The sequence below is a fragment of the Somniosus microcephalus genome, chromosome 25 (assembly GCF_052327205.1).
Source record: "Somniosus microcephalus isolate GS21.2 chromosome 25, FLI_Smic_1.0, whole genome shotgun sequence".
NCBI lineage: Eukaryota > Metazoa > Chordata > Chondrichthyes > Squaliformes > Somniosidae > Somniosus > Somniosus microcephalus.
Window position 1 is genome coordinate 56,103,538 of NC_141011.1, and position 22,198 is coordinate 56,125,735.

At 47.6% G+C, this 22,198-nt stretch overlaps 1 protein-coding gene across 1 annotated transcript in view; it reads left to right on the forward strand.

Moving 5' to 3' along the window:
* The first annotated feature begins 7,286 nt into the window (after window positions 1–7,286).
* The window catches only part of LOC147100916 (solute carrier family 2, facilitated glucose transporter member 1), a 47,650-nt gene continuing 32,738 nt past the window's right edge, over window positions 7,287–22,198 (forward strand). Inside the window, exons 1-2 of the mRNA XM_085967524.1 lie at window positions 7,287–7,446; window positions 11,883–12,390. Of these exons, the coding sequence (XP_085823650.1) occupies window positions 12,376–12,390 (15 nt within the window). The 5' untranslated portion in view covers window positions 7,287–7,446; window positions 11,883–12,375. The remainder of the gene's footprint in view (window positions 7,447–11,882; window positions 12,391–22,198) is intronic.

Below are 22,198 nucleotides of genomic sequence, written 5' to 3' on the forward strand. Positions count from 1 at the left end.
AACTGGGTGTCTGAACCTGACCTTGGAGCAGTAAATCAAGCCCCGGCCAGGCTGCTGAGTGGCACGACAACTGGATTAAATGCAGGATAATTGTGATCGCCATTGATTCTAATTTGGGCAGAGCTACGATAATTACCGTCCTACTGTTTTTGGTGAGGTGGCAGAGTTAATGGTGCAAGTCACTTACTCCATAATTTCCTCTTTCATTTGCACCGTTCTAGGGTCCCTGCGACATCAATGCACCATTACAATGAACCTGGACCCAGCATGGCTCAGAATCAGGAGGAAATATACATCACTCATAAAATGCAGACTCATAAAATGCAGTGTCACATGTTGAGATTCCAATGTTACAACAACAACACGGGCCGGTCTCGCCCAATGCAGAAAGTTTCAGAAATTTTACGTGAAATTTCTGCTTTTCACGGTTAGGATTCCTGGTTGGAAAACTGCTACATTTCTCACTTTTCATCAGCTCGAAGCATTCCCAGGTCAGGAACAGTGTGGCCAGGCGCAGGGTAATTGGCCGAGTCTTCCTCCCTGTTTGTGGTCTGTGTTTGCCTTGGTTCAGCTGAGGGTTGGTGTTAGTGCAGTGCAAAGGCTAAAAGTTTCAGAAAAGGTTTCATGACCCTTACCTCTAATGTTCCTAAAGAAAACCCAAAGATTCAGACACCTACCTTTCTCTGAGCGCCTGATGCATGACTTTTCAATGGTACTATTACATTTATCCATTTAAAATGGTAGCAGGTTTGGGGCAGGGATACTTAATTTGACATTTTTTTATTCATTCATGGGATGTGGGCATTGTGGGCAAGGCCAGCATTTATTGCCCATCCCTAATTGCCCTTGAGAAGGTGGTGGTGAGCCGCCTTCTTGAACCGCTGCAGTCCATCAGGTGAAGGTGCTCCCACAGTGCTGTTAGGGAGGGAGTTCCAAGATTTTGACCCAGTCTTCTTAGGCAGTCCCTTGGAACCGAGGATGACTTGCTTCCACACTAAAAATGAGTTCTCAGGTGACTGATGAGTCCAATGCGGGACCTACAGTCTCTGCCACAGGTGGGGCAGACGGTGGTTGAAGGGGCGGGTGGGTGGGGTGCTTGGGTTGACGTGCGCTCCTTCCGCTGTTTGTGCTTGGCTTCCGCTTGCTCCCGGCGAAGAGACTCGAGGTGTTCGGCGCTTTCCCGGATGCTTCTCCTTCACTTTGTGCTCTGGTCTTGGGCCAGGGATTCCCAGGTGTCGGTGGGGATGTTGCACTTTTTCAAGGAAGCTTTGAGGGTGTCCTTGAAGCGTTTCCTCTGTCCACCTGAGGCTCTCTTGCCGTGTCAGAGCTCCGAGTATAGCGCTTGTTTTGGGAGTCTCGTATCGGGCATGCAGATGATGTGGCCCATCCATCAGAGCTGTGATGATGAAGGAACGACGGTATACTTGTAAGTCAGGATGGTGTGTGACTTGGAGGGGAACTTGGAGGTGGTGGTGTTCCCACGTGCCTGCTGCCCTTGTCCTTCTAGGTAGTAGAGGTTGCAGGTTTGGGAGGTTTACTCCAGTGTTTCTCCAGAACAAAATCTATACAAGATAGTTGATGCTAGAAATTGAATTGCCCAATGATTCCTAGTTTGTAGTATTCGTGAAATAAAATTTTGAAACCCAGAGCTTTCCAAACGGGTCAGTCTGTAAATGCACAACATAGAGCGTCACTGAACTAGACAAACCAGGAAGGTCTCCGGTTTCATCCTTGGTCTGTGCTCAGTTAACCCGCCGTGGCCAGTTAACCCGCCGTGGCCAGTTAACCCGCCGTGGCCAGTTAACTCGCCGTGGCCAGTTAACCCGCCGCGGCCAGTTGCTATGTATAGCATCAGTATCTCTGGGTTAGGGGCTGGAGAAATCGTCCAGGCTTCGGAGCTCCTGATCACCACTCGCCCCCCGGCATTTATTTGGCTATCCGGTGAAGACACCAACTGTGATGATCCCTGCAGTGCAATTGCTTTCCAACTCTTACTGTCTAGGCTCAGGCATGACAAAGGGAACTGGAGGGCCACCAGCATTTGTGAAGCACAGTTTTCAGAACAGGTGATAAAGAGGGGGAGAAAAAAAACTAAAGGGAAAATTGAAGAGAGTAAAACACATTAAAATGTTACTGTTTTATTGCAGAATATCATTTCAATCCTCAAAGGCCGTTCACATGTATTCAACAATTCTTGGAACCAAATAGAATGTGTCCACAGGATTCTCCTTCCTACGCTAACAACATGCAATCCCTCTAGCCCGGGAGCCTGGACTGGAGACTTCAAACTTTAGCATTACATTGAAGGTGGACAATTCCTTTTTTATGCACCATTCAAAAAGTGACAGATATTGCGCGAGGCTCCGTGTATTACTGTACTTGTAATTACACATAAATACTGTGGCAACAAGAGCAGGTCAGAGGCTGGGTATTCTGCGGCGAGTGACTCACCTCCTGACTCCCCAAAGCCTTTCCACCATCTACAAGGCACAAGTCAGGAGTGTGATGGAATACTCTCCACTTGCCTGGATGAGTGCAGCTCCAACAACACTCAAGAAGCTCGACACCATCCAGGGCAAAGCAGCCCGCTTGATTGGCACCCCATCCACCACCTTAAAGGAGCGTCTTAAAGGAGGAGAGAGAGGTAGCGAGGCGGAGAGGTTTAGGGAGGGAATTCCAGAGCTTAGGGCCTAGGCAGCAGAAAGCACGGCCGCCAATGGTTGAGCGATTATAATCAGGGATGCTCAAGAGGGCAGAATTAGAGGAGCGCAGATATCTCAGGGGGTTGTGGGGCTGAAGCGGTACATCACTTTCCCTATGGATGAGAACAGTCAAAATGAGAAAGCATTGGGGTTTGCAGCAATGGCTGGCTTCCCATGGATGCATCATGTTGCCATCGGGGCACCACAAGACCAGCCAGGGGCCTTGGTGAACAGGAAGGGGTTTCACACCATTAATATGCAGCTTGTAAGTGATCAAATGTGTGCCGAATTCCCAGGCAGCTGTCATCCTGCGACAGTCAAACTTCCGCCTACTTTTCCACCCTACCAGGAATGTTTGAAAATGGCAGCTTGGGGACAAGGCCTACCCCCTTCTAACATGGCTGATGACACCCCGTCGCAACCTACCATGCCTGAACACCTCAGGCACAACCAGAGCCACGGCACCACAAGGAACTCCTCAGGTACAACCGGAGCCATGGCACCACAAGGAACTCCTCAGGTACAACCAGAGCCATGGCACCACAAGGAACTCCTCAGGTACAACCAGAGCCATGGCACCACAAGGAACTCCTCAGGTACAACCGGAGCCACGGCACCACAAGGAACTCCTCAGGTACAACCGGAGCCATGGCACCACAAGGAACTCCTCAGGTACAACCAGAGCCACGGCACCACAAGGAACTCCTCAGGTACAACCGGAGCCATGGCACCACAAGGAACTCCTCAGGTACAACCAGAGCCATGGCACCACAAGGAACTCCTCAGGTACAACCGGAGCCATGGCACCACAAGGAACTCCTCAGGTACAACCGGAGCCACGGCACCACAAGGAACTCCTCAGGTACAACCGGAGCCATGGCACCACAAGGAACTCCTCAGGTACAACCGGAGCCATGGCACCACAAGGAACTCCTCAGGTACAATCAGAGCCATGGCACCACAAGGAACATCATTATGGTCACCATGGGGATCTTGAAGCCAAGCTTCAAATGCTTGGGCAGGTCCGGAGTTTCCCTGCAATATGCTCTGGAGACAGTCTCCTGCACCATTGTGACCTGCCGTATCTGACACAATATAGAGAGAATTACTGCTGGAGGAGGCACATTTACAAGAAGACTCATCATCAAGATGAAGAACAGTTGGGTGAAGGTCGGGGAGACACAGAGGAGATGCAGCCAGAAATGCAACGAATGAATTAATAGCGCAACACTTCAGGTAAACTGCTCAGTTCTCTCCCCTGAAATCGCAGACAAAGCCCCTCTGCATTAACAGTTCTGATAACCTCAGTCCTCAATCCTGTAACCTACGGCAGAGGCTTTCTTAAACTGTTTTCAAATCCCTCCATGGCCTCGCTCCTTCCTTATCTCTGTAACCTCCTCCAGCCCCAGAACCCTGCCCCCCCCCCCGAGATCTCTGCGCTCCTCTGGTCTCTTGCACATCCCCGATTTTCATCGCTCCACCATTGGCGGCCATGCCTTTAGCGACGTTCCCCGAGAGCTGCACTTTGTTCTGCATGACCTATTTCTTTTAATGCGCGGTCCCTTTAGATTTCTGCGCATGCATGTGTTTACAGTGTAAAAGCCGGTGAGCGGTCTGCGCGGGACCTTTCAGATTACTGCGCGGCCGCGCACCTTAGCGGGAACATTGGCCTTTAGATATCTAGGTTCCAAGCTCTGGAATTCTCTCCCTAAACTTCTCCGCCTCTCTATCCTCTTTTAAGACGCTCCTTAAAACCGACCTCCACCTGCCCTAATATCTGTTTATGTGGCTCGGTGTCAAATTTAGTTTGATTACGCTCCGGTGAAGCGTCTCGGGACGCTTTACTGGGTGTTAAATGCAGGCTGTTGTTGCTACTTCCACAAGGAGCTCCCTGAATGGCTTCAGCAGAGCTGGTGATAGGCTGCGGTGGATGGTGTTGGCCAGTGACCTGTGGGAGCTGAAGCCCGTGAGGACACGGCCGCGGCTGGCTCTCTGGCACCATGGTGGGTATTGTTTGAGGCGGTGGTGAGGGAGCCGATGTTCTGAGGGAGCTCTAAACCATGAAGAAGCGTAGGAAGATAGGAATGAGGAAAGACTATTAGCTCATCCAGCTCACCCTACGAGCCATGGCCACTTTCAGGACTTCATCTAACCCTTTGTTATTGTTTTACCATCCTAAACCAATTGTGTTACCGACAAAAAGCGGGGGTGTGGGTCTAAGCACGACATGCTATTTCAAATAGCCAGCACAGGCATGATGGGCCGAATGACCGCCTTCTGTGCTGTAAGTTTCGATGATTCTATGAATCCATATTCTTCCATTCCATGCTAATTCAGCAATCAATTGAATTTTCTTCTAACTAACACAATATTAACTGCACTCTGTGTCAGTCTATTTCATAAGTCACTAACTCAAAAGGTAAATAATTTATATATTGCGCTAAACCTACTCTCTGGTTTATAATCATTTCCTCTGCTGCTTCTATTCTGGTTTTAAACAAAATACCTCTCCACACCCTTTTGTTGTATCACACACAATTTATTTTCCCAAATGGGAATAGATTTAAATTTTTTAGCGTCTCTTCATAACTCATTGATTTAAATCCTCTTTGTTGCATCTCATGTGGTCTTGTTAATCCTTTATAAAGTCTCAGTAACTGTTCCTTGGGTTATATTCTGTGGATTCTGTTGTAGCACGGTGGCATAGTGGTTAGCACTGTTGCCTCACAGCGCCAGGGACCCGGGTTCGAATCCAGCCTCGGGTGACTGTCTGTGTGGAGTTTGCACATTCTCCCCGTGTTTGCGTGGGTTTACTCCGGGTGCTCCGGTTTCCTCCCACAGTCCAAAGATGTGCGGGTTAGGTTGATTGGCTATGATAAATTGACCCTTAGTGTTGGGGGGATTAAATACGTGGGGTTACGGGGATAGGGTGGGATATGTGTTGGTGTAGGGGTTACGGGGATCAGGTGGGATATGTGTCGGTGCAGGCTCGATGGGCCGAAATGGCCTCTATCTGCACTGTGGGGTTTCTGTGATTCTGTGATTTCTGAGCTCGCAGCATAAAGTGGTCAATGTCTGGTCGACTATTACACCTGGGCGTTTTTCTTACCTCACTTTAGTTAATGATTTAGCCTCACCTTGCAAGCCCAGTTACCTTTTTTAGCATCGTAATGCATGGGTGCATTCCTCCATAAGTATCATTTGCCAATCATCTCCCAGTTGTCCTTCTCCAGTGAACACCCTGCCTTCCCACATGGCTCGAAACCAGGTGCAAACTTTAGTCTACTTTTAATGCTTTCATTAAATCCTGGAAACACCAGCGGTCCCAGGACTAAACCCTGTGGTGTCTGGCCCTCACAGCTACTACCCTTTTTTTCATTTAGCCAATTTGTTTTCCAGTTTACAGCATCTTCCTTTATCCCAACAACTTTCATGTTAGCCATAAGTTGCAAAGCATGCTATGAAATGCCTCGTGAAGTTTTTGACGTGTAATATCCAACACATTGCATTCATCTGGTGTTTCTGCTGCAGATCAAATCGATCCAGTACATTTGTTAGGGATGTCCTGCTTGTTTTAGAGTTTTTTACTCTGGCTAAAGACTCTTTGAATTGTGTTTAATATTAGTGCGGTGGTTCCCAGGATCAGGTTTTGATTCTTTATCGCAAATGGAAATTACATTTGCTGCTTTCAACACGACCAATAAAATGTGAAAAACTTCGGCTTCAGCTCTTCCCTTCATTTCTTTAAGCATTTTTGAACACATTCCATCTGGCTCTGTTGCCTTATAAGCATTCAAGTATAATTGAGTGGCTAACCTTGAACCAAGTGTGTACATGTGCGGCTGAGAGTTGTGTATAGCATCATTAGAATAGTTTAACCCAGGTTAGGACCCGATCCCATTTCCTGGTCAGCTGCCGAGAATATCCACCAATTTTGGAAAAAAAGTGTTGATACCATCGCTGGGTGGAGGATTCCCGTCTTTCCACACACAGTGAATGGTATACTCGATTCAGGATTCTTCCCTCACATGTTGCTTCGTACACTGAGGATTGTTCTGAGCATTATGATCAGGTGAAATCCTTCTTGAATGAGAGTGCTAGTTGTTGTTGTTGTTTCATATGAGGGGAGTAGCTTATCATGGGACGTCTAGTCTGGCTCTCCATTCAATGGCCTCCTGCGATGCCGAGTGGGGAAATGAGGTGCCTCCCGCCACGGATCTCAGCGGGCAGGTTGATGTGATGTGTTCCACGGTCTGGGACACTCCTGGCCACAGTCGCACTTCGGGCCGACCCTCAGCTTCCACTTGTGGAGCAGGCGGCCGCATCGGCCGTGCCCCGTGCCGATTGGGTTGAGCGCCGTCCGCTGGCTGCGAGGGAGGTCGAAGACAGGGACCTCTGCTGTTGGGTCGGTGATGAGGTGCTGGTTCTTCACGTTGCATGTTATTTTATCACTGCAGTATTACAGACATGTGTTACATCAAACTATTTTAACAATGCAAAGTTCCCTTCCCAACTCCGTTTTTTTCTTAGCAAAATACTGCAGGTGCTGGAAATCCAAAATAACAACAGAAAATGCTGGAAAAACTCAGCAGGTCAGGCAACATCCGTGGAGAGAAATTTGAGTTGACGTTTTGGGTCGAAACCCTTCTTCAAAACTGGAAAGAAAATAAAATAGATCAAAGTCAGGGCTGTGATCGAACAAAAGAAGTAAAAGAGACAAAAGAAGAAAAAGAGACATTAAAAGGTATTCAAAACCAGATGAGATGGTGATAGGCCAGTGGAGACAAAAGGCAGCTGAGATTAGGTGTGAAGTGTGCTGGCAGGATAGGAGACAGCTGCCAGGTGGGAGAGAGAAACAAAAGGAAAGGGGAGGGGGGGGGGGAAAGGAAGACCCAAAACAAAGGGGTGGAAAAAAATATAAGAAAAAAAGTAATAGGGCCGAGGTTATGATCTGAAATTGTTGAACTCGATATTGTTCTCTCTCCCACCTGGCAGCTGTCTCTCCACGGATGTTGCCTGACCTGCTGAGTTTTTCCAGCATTTTCTGTTGTTATTTCTGTTTTTTTCTTACCGCTTCAGACTGCTGGTGTATGATCACTCTCAGGCACCTCGTTAAGTAGATATTCTTCATATGCGATTGCCAGTGGGGTATTCAACCATGGGGATCCTCACAGCCAAACCCGATTTTGCCCCACCTGACAACCACTTTACAAATGGTGGCTACTGTACAATAATCAGGAGCAGGAACTTGAACCGTTCTCATTAGGGATCTAACTGTTCCCTGACTAGCTTTGGGGCTCTGAGGCCAACTGTCTAGTTTGTTCTGCCATCCCAACTTAGCAAAGACCAAGAATCAAGGCCAAGACTGTCATAATCTGTATGGCTCAGCACCACCCTGGACCGCGCACTTCAGAGATACCCCAATAATGCACATTTTCAATGTCACTGTCCTTTCAGTTGCATTGTAATAGTTAGCCCAGAATGATTGGTTTCCCTTACAGCCTCACGATATGATTGTAGTTGGTCTTAAAAAAGTTGTCCAGTTGTTTTCATTTTCAATCTGTGCTCTCCTCACCAGTCAGCAGGTTGGGACAGGCCAGCCGTATGATGTCACCAGCCGATCGCTCAGTGCTGTTCCTTGGGTGGTCCATCAGTAAGAGCAATAGACAGGCACCTTACTTGAGAAGTCTTCTTTCCATTCTCCCGATGGCCTGGTGAAAACTTAATAATAAACTGAACCCTCAAGCAGAGCTGATACCTTTTGCCAAGACTAAAACCAAATAATGGGCAGGGCAGAGTGTCAACTGTGGTGCACCTCTGAGTCAGAAAGTTGTGGGTTCAATTCCCAGTCCAGAGACTTGAGCACAAAATCTAGGCTGAGAGTTCAGTGCAGTACTGAGGGAGTGCTACACTGTCGTCGGTGCCGTCTTTCAGATGTGACGCTAAACTAAGACCCTGTCTGCTCTCCCAGTGGATGCAAGAGAACCCATGGCACTATTTGGAAGATCAGAGGAATGCACACTCCAGGCCAATATTTATCCCTCAACCAACATCACTAAAACAGAATATCACATTGTTGTTTGTGGGAGCTTGCTGTGCGCAAATTGACTGCCACGTTTCCCACGTTACAACAGTGACTACACTTCAAAAAGTACTTCATTGGCTGTAAAGCGCTTTGAGACGTCCGGTGGTCGTGAAAGGCGCTACAGAAATGCAAGTCTTTCTTTCTTTCTTCAAAGGTACTGCATGTCTCTGCATTCAAATTCTATTCCAAGGCTCTCCTGGCCAGCCTCCCTACTTGCACCCTTCGTAGACCCATCCAAAACTCTGTTGCCCGTATCCTAATTCCCACCAAGTCCCATTCACCCATCACCCCTGTTCTCCTTGTTTCAAATCCCTCCATGGCCTCAGCCCTCCCTATCTCTGTAACCTCCTCCAACCCAGGACCCTCCCAGATCTCTGCGCTCCTCCAATTCTGGCCTCTTGCACGTCCCCCGATTTTAATCACTCCACCATTGGCGGCTGTGCCTTCAGCTGCCTGGGCCCTAAGCTCTGGAATTCCCTCCCTAAACCTCTCCGCCTCTCTCTCCTCCTTTAAGATGCTCCTTAAAGCCTATGGGGGCAAAATTGGTTCCCCCGTGCCCGAAATTCACTGGTAGCGCCCCAAGAGCGAGGCAGGGCGCTTCTGGAAGCACTCCTCTTCCCTCTTGGGGCGCTGCAAGTGAATATTGCGGCGCTATGTGCCGCGATACTGCAGGCCTTCCTCCCCTTCTTAAAGGGGAGGGGCCTAGCATGGCGCGACCCACGGCCCAGCTGGGCCACCAGGGATCGGAGAGCTGGCAAAATAGCCTGGCACTGAAGAGAAGTGTCGGGCTCACGGAGCGCAGCCGACACTCCGCGGGGTGGGGGGCTCCACAGGAGGCTGGGGACGGCAACGGGGGCAGGTGCTGGCAGGAAGCCAGCAACAAAAATGGCCGCCCGGCACCTCCCTTTTAATTTGCGCCGCCCCGGCCGCACATACGGCCCCTTGACCCTGTCGGTCATAGCGTCCGGTGGTAAGTCAGGGGGCGCTACCGAAGATCGCGGCCAGGGCGTGAGCAGGGCACTGCGCATGGCGATGACAACATCACCGGAGGTGCAGCGCAGCAGGGCGCTAACGGTTACTGCCGCTGCTAACCTCCCACTGAATTTTGCGGGAGGCATTAGCGGCACCGCAAATTAAACTTGCCACAGAAAATTGAGTCTTGTCATTTCAGTCTAAGTACCCTTTTGACAATGTGATACATAGAATCCTAGAATAGTACAGCACAGAAGGAGGCCATTCAGCCCATCGAGTCTGGCTCTTTCGAAGAGCAATCCAGCTAGTCCCACTCCCCCTGCTCTTTCCCGCCATTGCCCTGCAATTTTTTCTCCTTCAAGTATTTATCCAATTCCCTTTTCAAGGCTACTATTGACTCAGTCTCCACCGCCCTATCAGGCAGCGCATTCCAAATCCTAACCACTCGTTGCATAAAAAAGTTTTTCCTCCTGTCGCCTCTGGTTCTTTTGCCAATCACCTTAAACCTGTGCCCTCTGGTTATCGACCCCTCAGCCACTGGAAACAGTTTCTCTTTATTTACTCTATCTAAATCCTTCATGATTTAAACACAAGAACATATTACAGATTACTTAATTTATCCATTGTGAGCAGGGTTCAAACCTTGGTGAGAAAACACCATTTCAAGTCCAACGGCTTAACCACTCGACTCGCACAGCTATGCTAATTATTGCCAAACAACCTCGCTGACACTGAAGATTGAACTATTACAAAAGTGTAATCTCAATCTTTAAGGTTTTAATTGTTGTTGGAGATATTAAAAATGTAAAATTTTAAAAAAGTTTAAAACTTTTCCTTTCTCTCTATTCCTCTCTCTGTACCTGAGTTGACATTGAATTCACTCACCCTAACTTACATTTTCTGCTCAGTCACTGTTTATTTCCCAATCCTTCAATCTGATTGGTTAAGGAGATACCCAGTTGCGTGCCCTGTTAACTCAGGTTCTAGATGCTCCCTTTCCCTCGCTGCGCCGTTATCAGCTCGGACTTTCAGCAACTTGCACACAAAAATCTAATATGCAAGGGCATGTCTAACTAACGGCAGCTGCCATTCGATGCCCTGCTACAGTGAATTATGGCCCAATATCTCCCTATATAAAAAAAGACTTGCATTTCTGCAGCGCCTTTCATGATCACCGGATGTCCCAAAGTGCTTTACAGCCAATGAAGTACTTTTTGAAGTGTAGTCACTGTTGTATTGTGGGAAACGTGGCAGCCAATTTGCGCACAGCAAGCTCCCACAAACAGCAACCTGATAATGATTTTTAGTGATGTTGATTGAGGGATAAATATTGGCCCCAGGACAAACTCCCCTGCTCTTCTTCGAAATAGCGCCATGGGATCTTTTACATCCACCTGTGAGAGCAGACAGGGCCTCGGTTTAACGTCTCATCTGAAAGACGACACCTCTGACAGTGCAGCGCTCCCTCAGCACTGTACTGGGAGTGTCAGCCTGGATTTTTGTGCTCAAGTCTCTTGGAGTGGGACTTGAACCCACAACCTTTTGACTCAGAGGCAAGGGTGCTGCCCACTGAGCCACCGCTGACACAGCTTATATGGCTTGGTGTCAAATTTTGTTTGAGAATCGCTCCTGTGAAGCGTCTTGGGACGTTTTACTACGTTAAAGGCGCTATATAAGTGAAAGTTGTTCTTTTTGGCTGTAAAGTGGCTTGGCCTGTCTGGAGGTGGTGAAAGGCGCTCTCTAGATGCAAGTCTGTATTTCTGAGAGTGTGCAGCGCGGTGGGGGTATGGCTCGTGTGCGAAGGTTTCTTTATTGTTGCCAAAAATTCACTGAAAGACGAAAGTTAAAACACAGAAGTAAACGGAAGAAAAGTTATAAAGAAAGTTTGGATGTCTGATTTGCATTCAGGAAACATCCAGATTGCCCACTCAGGAAACTGGATTTTCCAGTCCAAACCTACCCTGAGGGTTTGTGAGGCCCACGTTCGGTCGAATTTCTGGGATCTCCCGGCAACACCGCATACCAGTGGGTGCTGTCCCTGGTCAGTGTTTGCTGGTTTATAATATATTGTACAGTGACTTTTAACATCTTTCATTGACTTAGAACTGTTTTCATAACTTCAGAAATGTTCTGGGACGCCAGTGGAGGGGATAAGAATCGCACAGGCAGAATCTGAATGCAGCATTTGCTTCTGGAGACTGCAGCTTACCTGTCAGCACCGAGGGGGAAGGGAAAATGCGGCCATCACTGCAGGAGACATTTGTAATGGTGTCTTTGAGCAAATGCGGCAAGCCCATCACACACCCCCTCAGACGTCATCATTGATATCCAATCCCATTCAAAGTATGGGCACACAAAGAGCAGGTCCGTTTTTTACCGAGTGCATAAGCCATTGCAGAACAGAAAGGCAGAGGAGGAACTTTCTACACACACTCAATCTCGGAGACTGTTCTCTGCCCTAAACAAACATACCAAGAGCATTTGTTGCAAGGACTTATTGAAGGATTTTAATTACAAAAGGATTTGAACATTACAGTGAATCAGAAAAAAACACCCAAGACAAGCCATTAAAAAGTGGCCAGCAATCAAGGGAGGTTTTAACTGTCTGACAACAGGATGTCTTCAGAAAAGGTAAGGAGGTTTACATTACTAACTCTTATGTTTTGGCGATGGTGTTTCACCCCCCAGCAGTATTTAAAAAGAAATGTGTAACTTCTTTGAGGCTCTAAATTGTTTAGGATCGTTAAACTATCAAGACCAGTAAGTGGGAGTGAATTTGCTCTTGACAGTATTCTTTGTGTTTGAAAGTCGCTGTGCCTGGGAGCAGCAGGGAAAGAGGAGGGAAAGAGGCGGTGGTAGTGATTGGGAGTAGGCAGTGAGTGAGGGGCTGATTGAATCTAATGGTGTGAATGATGTGTCTGTACAGTCAGGGGGGAGCTAAATATTACTCACTGTGGCCTGTCTGGAGGAAGAGAAGGAAACACAATGGCCTGGGCAGGAGTTCATGTTACATAGAAACATAGAAGATAATGAACAGATAAAGCAATTCAAAGCCAAGGAACTTTTTTTTAAAAAAAGGCAAAGCACGAGGAAGATTTTAACAGGATTGGGATCAATGACTCTAAGGTAAAGTGTTGGATCCGGAAGGTTCACTCCAGTTACCAAGAATATCTTGCAATGCTGGAAGGGCGAGGCCATTCTCTCAGATGTAAAGTAAAGTTAGTTCAAGATTTGAAGAAGGGTCAAACCCGAAACGTCAACTCAAATTTCTCTCCACGGATGTTGCCTGACTTGCTGAGTTTTTCCAGCATTTTCTGTTGTTATTTTAGTTCAAGAACTGGTTGTGTTAATGATAGGGGCGAGAAGTCCAAGAGTCATTCTGCGACTCCTCGGAAAACAAAAGGCACCAACGTGCCACCAGAGTTCAGAGGTCATTGTATTGAGGCCACAACCAGAAGACAAGAATCTCCTGTTTATTTTCAATGGGCTAATATAACTCTCACACACAGGAATACAGCACACTCGCCAATTTCAATCGGGATTTAAATCCCACTGGACCAAAATTCAACAAGAATGAAAATAATAAACGAAATGTCTATTTGTGTATAATGCAAAAATAGTTCACAGAAATCCCACAGTGCAGATAGAGGCCATTTCAGCCCATTGAGCCTGCTCCGGCACATATCCCACCTGATCCCCGTAACCCCTACACCAACACATATCCCACCCTATCCCCGTAACCCCACGTATTTAATCCCCCTAACACTAAGGGTCAATTTATCATAGCCAATCAACCTAACCCGCACATCTTTGGACTGTGGGAGGAAACCGGAGCACCCGGAGGAAACCCACGCAAACACGGGGAGAATGTACAAACTCCACACAGACAGTCACCCGAGGCCGGATTCGAACCCGGGTCCCTGGCGCTGTGAGGCAACAGTGCTAACCACTATGCCACCGTTCTGATTGAAAGAATGGCTCCCCTTTACTTAATGCCCATTTATGTATATAATACCAGATGTAAAGTCAGTTCAAAAACTGGTGATATTCATTAAAAGGGGCGAGCGGTCTAAATATAATTTATATATATTTAAAAATAGTTAGGTGACGAGCAGAGCACCACAAAACTCCCCCCCCTTCACACCAGAATATTCAGGCAGCTCCTCACCCACTGAATCCCCTGGGAACAAACCTGCGGAAAGTTTGCCAACTGGAAAAGCGGATTAGTGATCAGTAAAATCCCACCTTCAGCGCATCTTGCAAAATACCGTCTCTGAGCAGACTTTAAAAGTCTGGGCAAAAACTAATCAATTTCACATTGGGTGGAAAGAGTTCGGAGTCAATTCAGAGGATCTGTTGCAATCTGGTCCCTTTATTCACTGTTATATCGCACAGTCTATCTATATGCGGACAACTGCACTTTAGTTGATCACATAAAGAAAGCTGGGAACTGTCAATGAATGAATCATTTGTGCATTGAGTTACTGTGGCTCAGTATTTCCAGCATTTTTCTGTTTTGGGTTCGCTGCTCTCTATCCCGTCTCATACATTTAAACACTGCACAGGAAGACATTTTAAAATAGCATTTCCGCTTCGAATTTTAGTGGAATATGAAAATGTAACTGTTTTAAGCCATTTTGTAGATTTAATATGAAGCAATCTGCAGGCGATAGACTAGTTGTGCGGCCTCAGGTAGTGCAGCAGGGAGTGTGCAGTGTGTACGTGAGCCAGTTTGCGTTTACTGCTCCAGTTCATCCGAGGCCACTCCACAACTACCTTCCTGGTAAATCTTCATCCACTTTTACCTTAGATTTCAGGAATGTGTAACTTTTCCCTCCCCTCTGTCATCGTTAGCACTTTGCATCCGAACTATTCTCAAATCTCTTTGCAACTTATAACTTGAACCCCAGTGTGTGTACATGCCTCTTTGTGTCTGCTTACATTAAGCAACACAAATCCTTTAAAGTTGGTTGGCCTATAACTAAATGGGGGGGGGGGTGGTATATAATTACTGATTTTTAGTGTGCTATTTTGATTATTGGTTTACAATAAATCTATTGTAGTTAGTGATATATCACTTGAAATGTGTGTTTTTTTGAAAGATTAAGGTTTAATTTAATCAATAATTATATACCCCCCAAATTTAGTTATAAGCCAACAGATTTAAAGGAATTGTGTTGCTTAATGTAAACATACACAAACATGTACATGCACTGGTGTTTAAGTTATAATGAAAGTGATTTTAATCATTTCCAGCATTGATTTATTTTTCTTATCTTATGTAAGCAGAGTTGAGACAGCAATTACTGGGTGATGTGAAGGGGAAGTGTGGTCGCTAAGTCATGTGAAAGGAATAATAGAGCTTGAGTGCTTTCAGGGATCTGTTGCTATAGCAACAATGAATTTCATAAATTCTTAATCAGCAAAATCCACATCTAAGTCCATCAACTAGACCAGAAAAAAACCCTTCACTCAACCGAATTAACACCGTGAGGCATTTATTATAAGGGTACTTTACCCATAAAACAATGAGATCCATTTCCTGATTAACATCATGTCATACCAATTAAATATGTATCGACTCTTCATTTCATATACAAGGACTGGGGATAATTGTACCCTTTAGGTTGGTCAGTTCTGTGCTGTGTGTGGTGTTAACAGTCACATCCAGAAAGCTGGAGCGAAATCAGGTGCTCATCTACCACTGAATTAGTCACAGCGAATATTTCGAATAAACGGTTTGCTTACATTTTTTAATTAAATACCGCAATAAAAGAAAACGGTTACATTTTTAAATGGATCTACCTTGATGTAGTTTCCAACTGTACCATGGCGGAAAAAATAATAAATTGATAATCAAAATAGTACAACATTAAAAATCAATAATTATATACCCCCCAAATGTAGTTGTAAACCAACAAGATTTAAAGGTTTTGTGCTGCTTAATGTAAAGATACACAGACATGTATTTGCACTGGTGTTTAAGTTATAAGTTGCAAAGAGATTTGAGAAGAGTAAAGTGCTAACAATGACAGCAGGGACAGAAAAGTGATTCCTGAAATCGAAGATAAAAGTGGCTGATAATTTTCCAGGAAGGTAGTTGTGGAGTGGCAGTGGATGAGCTGGAGAAATGCACGCACTTGCTCACGTACACACTGCACTGTTCCTGGTGCTTGCTGTGTTACCGGGCGCTGTGAAATACAGCCTTGGCGTCATCACCTGCAACTAGAAGTTGGAGGTCATTTTGCGAGGCTGCATTGGCACTACAGCTTGGTGCTTCAATACTCTAGTCTGATTTTCCAATCCACGTTGGCCACTATAGTGTCAGCCGTGACTCAGTGGGTAGCACCCTCGCTTCCAAGTCAGAATGTTGCGAGTTCAAGTCCCATTCAAGAGACTTGATCCCAAAATCTAGGCTGATGCTCCAGCGCAGTGCTGAGGGAATGCTGCACTGCCGGAGGTGCCGTCTTTCGGCTGAGACGTTAAACCGTGGCCCGTCTGCTCTCTCAGGTGAACGTAAAAGATCCCATGGCATCATTTTGAAGAAGAGCGGGGTTGGGGGGGGGGGGTGGGGAGTTCTCCCCAGTGTCCCGCCAATATTTATCCCTAAAAACAGATGATCTGGTCATTATCATATTGCTGTTTGTGGGATCTTGCTGTGCGCAAATTGGCTGCTGCGTTTCCTACATTACAACAGTGACTCCACTTCAAAAAGTACTTCATTGGCTGTAAAGCGCTTTGGGACGTCCGGTGATTGTGAACGGCGCAAGCCTTTCTTTCACTATGGCTATGTGCTGGGAGCACAGTATCACAAAATAATCCATCTTATATCAACAGAAAAATAGTCAAATGGGAGAAATGGCAAAAGAAGCATGTGTCACGGTGGGGTGGCATCGTACAACAGATCCCGCAAATTTCTACAATTACAGCTCTGATGTAATTTGCTGCCCCCATTATGCAATTTGGCATAAAACCTCTCGGAGGCCCGAGTGACGCTGAGCACTATCAGATTGCTGCAGCAAAGTCACTTGACTTGCCCGCACGCAGGACATCGCCAAGGTTAAAAGGACAAGATATATCAGGAGGTAGTGATTAAGTTACGTTTGAGGACTGTCAGGGAGAAATGTATTTGGTACGTTTACTTAATGTGGTATTAAACAATTATGGAGAGAGAAATTAATCCCCTTCACAGGATCATAGAATGGTTACAGCACAGGAGGAGGCCATTCAGCCCATCGAGCCCATGCCAGCTCTCAGCAAGAGTGCTTCAGCTAATCCCACTCCTCTACCCTTTCCCCGTAGCCCTGCAAATTTTTTTCCTTCAGGTACTTATCCAATTCCCTTTTGAAAGCCGTGATTGAATCTGCCTCCACCACCCTTTCAGGCAGTGCATTCCAGATCCTAACCACTCGCTGCATAAAAAGTTTTTCCTCGTGTCGCCTTTGGTTCTTTTGCCAATTACCTCAAATCTGTGTCCTCTGGTTCTTGACCCTTCCGCCAATGGGAACAGTTTCTCTCTATCTACTCTGTCCCGACCCCTCATGATTTTGAAATCCCCTTCGGTGGGGATTTTAGTTGCCGGTTTCCGGTGGGAAATCGCTAGTTTCGGTTTGTTATGAGGCCATGGCGCTTTCAACTGCTGTGCCTCATCAACATGGGATGCGCTGGAAGCAACTGTTGGCCACCGGAAAAATTGGGTGGACCATGACTGCCCGCTGCTTCTCGGGGACGGGGACTCAGGTGGGGGTCCCGCAGTAGGGAGTGGGAGGGAGGGGTTTGGTGTCTGGGGTGAGGGAGGCCTAAACCTTCCTTGTGGGGCCCGCAGGAGTACCCCTGCTCCTCCTGGCCCCACATAAAGGAAAAGTGAAAACACGAACCTGGGTAAGGCCTGTGCAGCTCTCCCATCCCCTTCACACCTGGTGAGAAAGTCAAGCCAGCTTCCCCACTTGGGCTGAAGTTAAAATCGCTATCGGGGCCCAATGATGTTATTGGATCCTGGCGGCTTTGGATGGGCGGCTTAACCGCCTGTCCCGAAGTGTCTGTTAAAATTGTAAACGGCCCGGCCCAGACAGCTTAAGGCGGGGACACAACCCGGGTTATTTTAAATGCCCACATGCCTTGTTTCCACCAGCCGGGAAGGGTTAAAATCCGTCCCCCAGCTCTCTCACATTTCTCAAAAGTTGTTCTTATATTATTCTTTTAAATTGGACGGCAGAAGCCCCCGCACCCTTCCGCCAGCACCTGGAGTTTTTGCTGTTTAACGCCTTTCCGTCGTCAGGTGGAGGACACAAGTCAAACTGGGTCTGCGAGCCTGTTGCTCAGGACAGTCTCTGCATTTAACACAAACAGCGAGTGAGAGGCAATCCCTGGTGCTGCAATTAAAGGAATAGAAACACCGTTTAAGTGTAGCTACATGTGCCATGGAACTCTGACTGCATTTAAGTCGCGATATGGAAATGACAAATGGGACATAATTTACATTGTGACGTGGACCAGGAAAAGCAGAACGCAAATAGAGACTCTTGACCTTTTGTCTGCTGCGTGCCCATATTTATTTTTCTTCCTGCTCCTGCTTGTAATTAAGGCCATAGTCATGCAATTCCATTGTTAAATGGGAGGGAATCTGGCTCCACAATTTAAGGTTTAACTGAGAACACGACAGCAGCTTGCGAGACCCGTGAACTGTGAGTCGCCAATGTGGGTCTGCCGAAGTCAGGCCACACATCAGCCAGCCATTGACTCGTGCTATCAACGTTAAACCACCTTGGGAATGTATAATGTATGGCAACTCGGGTCAATTATTGGAGTCCCACTGGGATCGCGTTCATAGTCATGGCACGGTGTCATAAGAACATAAGAAATAGGAGCAGGAATAGGCCACTTGGCCCCTCGGGCCTGCTCCCTCCCCTTGGAGATAATCAGCACCTCCTGCCAGTTGACCTGGGCTTCACAAATATCAGATGGGGATATTGCAGTAATGTGACCAATCCTGGGGAATATAATGTATTTGGAAACTTTAAAAACAGCTTTCAGGCTCTAGGATATAGAACTTACACTTATTTATTTTTAAGTTGTTGTTCAGCTCCAGCGCGGTTTCAGGTGGGTGAAAATCCCTCCACAAAGTGAGTAATGATGTTTAAAGAGTAGCGTCAGTGATGCCGGGAAGGGGCAAGAGACACAACTACATCTCAATTTTGTCCTGTTGACATCAGATACAAGCAAGGATGATGTTTTAATACATCTGAAATCAAACAATGTCATTGAATTGGGTATTGTGACTAATGAAAAAATGTTTCCCGAGGATGACAGAGCTCCTTTGATAGTCAACTGCAATGGGTGGTCTTCTGAATCCTTTAGAATGCGAACTTCAAACTGATACAGAGGGAACAAATACCCCTTTCAACAGAATGTCTTTAGTTGCTCGAAGCTCTGGAATTCCCTCCCTAAACCTCTCCACCGCTCTCTTCTCCTTTAAGACTCTCCTTAAAACCTCCCTCTTTGACCACGCTTTTGGTCACCTGTCCTAATGTCTCCTTCTGTGGCTTGGTGTCAGAGTCCTGCTCAGGCCACCCATATAAAATTGCAGTCGGGTCCTGATGATGTTATCAGGACTTGACATGTGTATCTATAAAAGGACCCACTGGATTTACTACTAAACCCCAACATTGGACCCACTGGATCTACTACTAAACCCCAACATTAACCATTCTTCCTGCTTTGGCAGGAGCTAAAGATACTTCCTCACAACAACAACAACTTGCATTTATATAGTAACTTTAACACAGTAAGTTAAGGTGCCTTTGTATTTGTTGATTTACATTGGGGCTGGTACACTGGCCTCCCTGAGACTGTGGCTGTCAGGGCGAGGCTGGTTCTGGACCCAAGTGCAGAGACGAGGCTTGAGGCAGGTATAAAGTTCAAACAAAGTACTTTACTTAATAAACACAAAGATACAATTACACTTTAGAAGCTCTGACAAGCACCCACTTGGCACAAAGGCTTATCAAGACTGAGCACAGAGAAGGGGAAAAACAGAACTAATATACTACAAATCACAGGTGAAACTCATAAGCCCAATAACAGTCAATTAGGGATTTAACACAGGGGTAACCACTCATGAAGGTGCCACCTAGGGGTTACTAGGAGAACTAACCGGCACCCTCACAGTGGCGACTCAGTTAGCCAAGGTGGGAGAGGAAGAACCATGAAGATTGGAGGAAAAAGTGTACTCAGTCCCGTGTGGCCAGTGGCCGGGGGATGGGGGGCGGGGAAGTTGTCAGGGCCAACTTTATGGGCAAATTTGTACTTTAGTTATAAAAATGTTGCAGTTTTTGAGAGGTACATTGTGAGGTGGGTGAGGAATAGTCTTGGGGGCTGTATTCTTAAATTATGCTAGAATGCTGTTTCGTAGAATGTGATTGGGGGGAAAATTGAAACTAAGGATAATTGATGGATAATAGCAGAAAGTGACCAATCAGAAAGAAAAAAAGTACAGAACCAATGGGGAAGAAGAAACTATTAGAGACCTCTCCCTTCCCACTGTCCAGGGCCCCAAACACCCCTTCCAGGTGAAACAGCGATTCACTTGTACTTCTTCCAATCTAGTGTACTGTATTCGCTGCTCACGATGCGGTCTCCTCTACATTGGGGAGACCAAACGCATTTTGGGTGATCGCTTTGCTGAACACCTTCATTCAGGCAAGAGTGACCCTGAGCTTCCGGTTACTTGCCACTTTAATTCTCCATCCCACTCCTACTCTGACCCCTCTGTCCTTGGCCAGCTACACTGTTCCTCGAGCTTGCATTGAGCTTCATTGGAACAACACCCCATCTTTCTACTAGGCACTTTACAGATTTCTGACCTTAATATTGAGTTTAACAACTTTAGACCTCAACCTTACTGCAATTATATAGGGCCCTGGTGAGACCACACCTGGAGTATTGTGTATAGTTTTGGTCTCCTTACCTGAGGAAGGATATACTTGCCATAGAGGGAGTGCAACGAAGGTTCACCAGACTGGTTCCTGGGATGGGGGGATTGTCCTATGAGGAGAGATTGAGTAGACTAGGCCTATATTCTCTAGAGATTAGAAAAATGAGAGGTGATCTCATTGATACTTATAAAATTCTTCCAGGGCTTGACAGGGTAGATGCAGGGAGGATGTTTCCCCTGGCTGGGGAGTCTAGAACCATGGGTCACAGTCTCAGAATAAGGGGTTGGCCATTTAGGACTGAGATGAGGAGAAATTTCTTCGCTCAGAGGGTGGTGAATCTTTGGAATTCTCTACCCCAGAGGGCTGTGGAGGCTCAGTCGTTGAGTATATTCAAGACAGAGATCGATAGATTTTTGGATATTAAGCGAATCAAGGAATATGGGGATAGTGCAGGAAAGTGGAGTTGAGGTAGAAGATCAGCCATGATCTTATTGAATGGCAGAGCAGGCTCGAGGGGCCAAATGGCCGACTCCTGCTCCTATTTCTTATGTTCTTAACCAGCACTCCCATTCTCTCTCAGACAGCAGGTGCAGGTAATGGAGGATGGCTCCACCAGAGCCACTGGGAGTGGAGGAGGTGTGGGCTGGTGCTCGGGGTGGAGGAGGTGTGGACTGGTGCTTGAGGTGGAGGAGGTGTGGGCTGGGGCTCGGGGTGGAGGAGGTGTGGGCTGGTGCTCGGGGTGGAGGAGGTGTGGGCTGGTGCTTGGGGTGGGGGAGGTGTGGGCTGGTGCTCGGGGTGGAGGAGGTGTGGGCTGGTGCTCGGGGTGGAGGAGGTGTGGGCTGGGGCTCGGGGTGGAGGAGGTGTGGGCTGGTGCTCGGGGTGGAGGAGGTGTGGGCTGGTGCTTGAGGTGGGGGAGGTGTGGGCTGGGGCTCGGGGTGGAGGAGGTGTGGGCTGGTGCTCGGGGTGGAGGAGGTGTGGGCTGGTGCTTGAGGTGGGGGAGGTGTGGGCTGGGGCTCGGGGTGGGGGAGGTGTGGACTGGTGCTTGAGGTGGGGGAGGTGTGGGCTGGGGCTCGGGGTGGGGGAGGTGTGGGCTGGTGCTCGGGGTGGAGGAGGTGTGGACTGGTGCTCGGGGTGGAGGAGGTGTGGACTGGTGCTCGGGGTGGGGGAGGTGTGGACTGGTGCTCGGGGTGGAGGAGGTGTGGGCTGGTGCTCGGGGTGGAGGAGGTGTGGGCTGGTGCTCAGGGTGGAGGAGGTGTGGGCTGGTGCTTGAGGTGGGGGAGGTGTGGGCTGGTGCTCGGGGTGGGGGAGGTGTGGGCTGGTGCTTGAGGTGGGGGAGGTGTGGGCTGGGGCTCGGGGTGGGGGAGGTGTGGGCTGGTGCTTGAGGTGGGGGAGGTGTGGGCTGGGGCTCAGGGTGGGGGAGGTGTGGGCTGGTGCTCGGGGTGGAGGAGGTGTGGACTGGGGCTCGGGGTGGAGGAGGTGTGGACTGGTGCTTGAGGTGGGGGAGG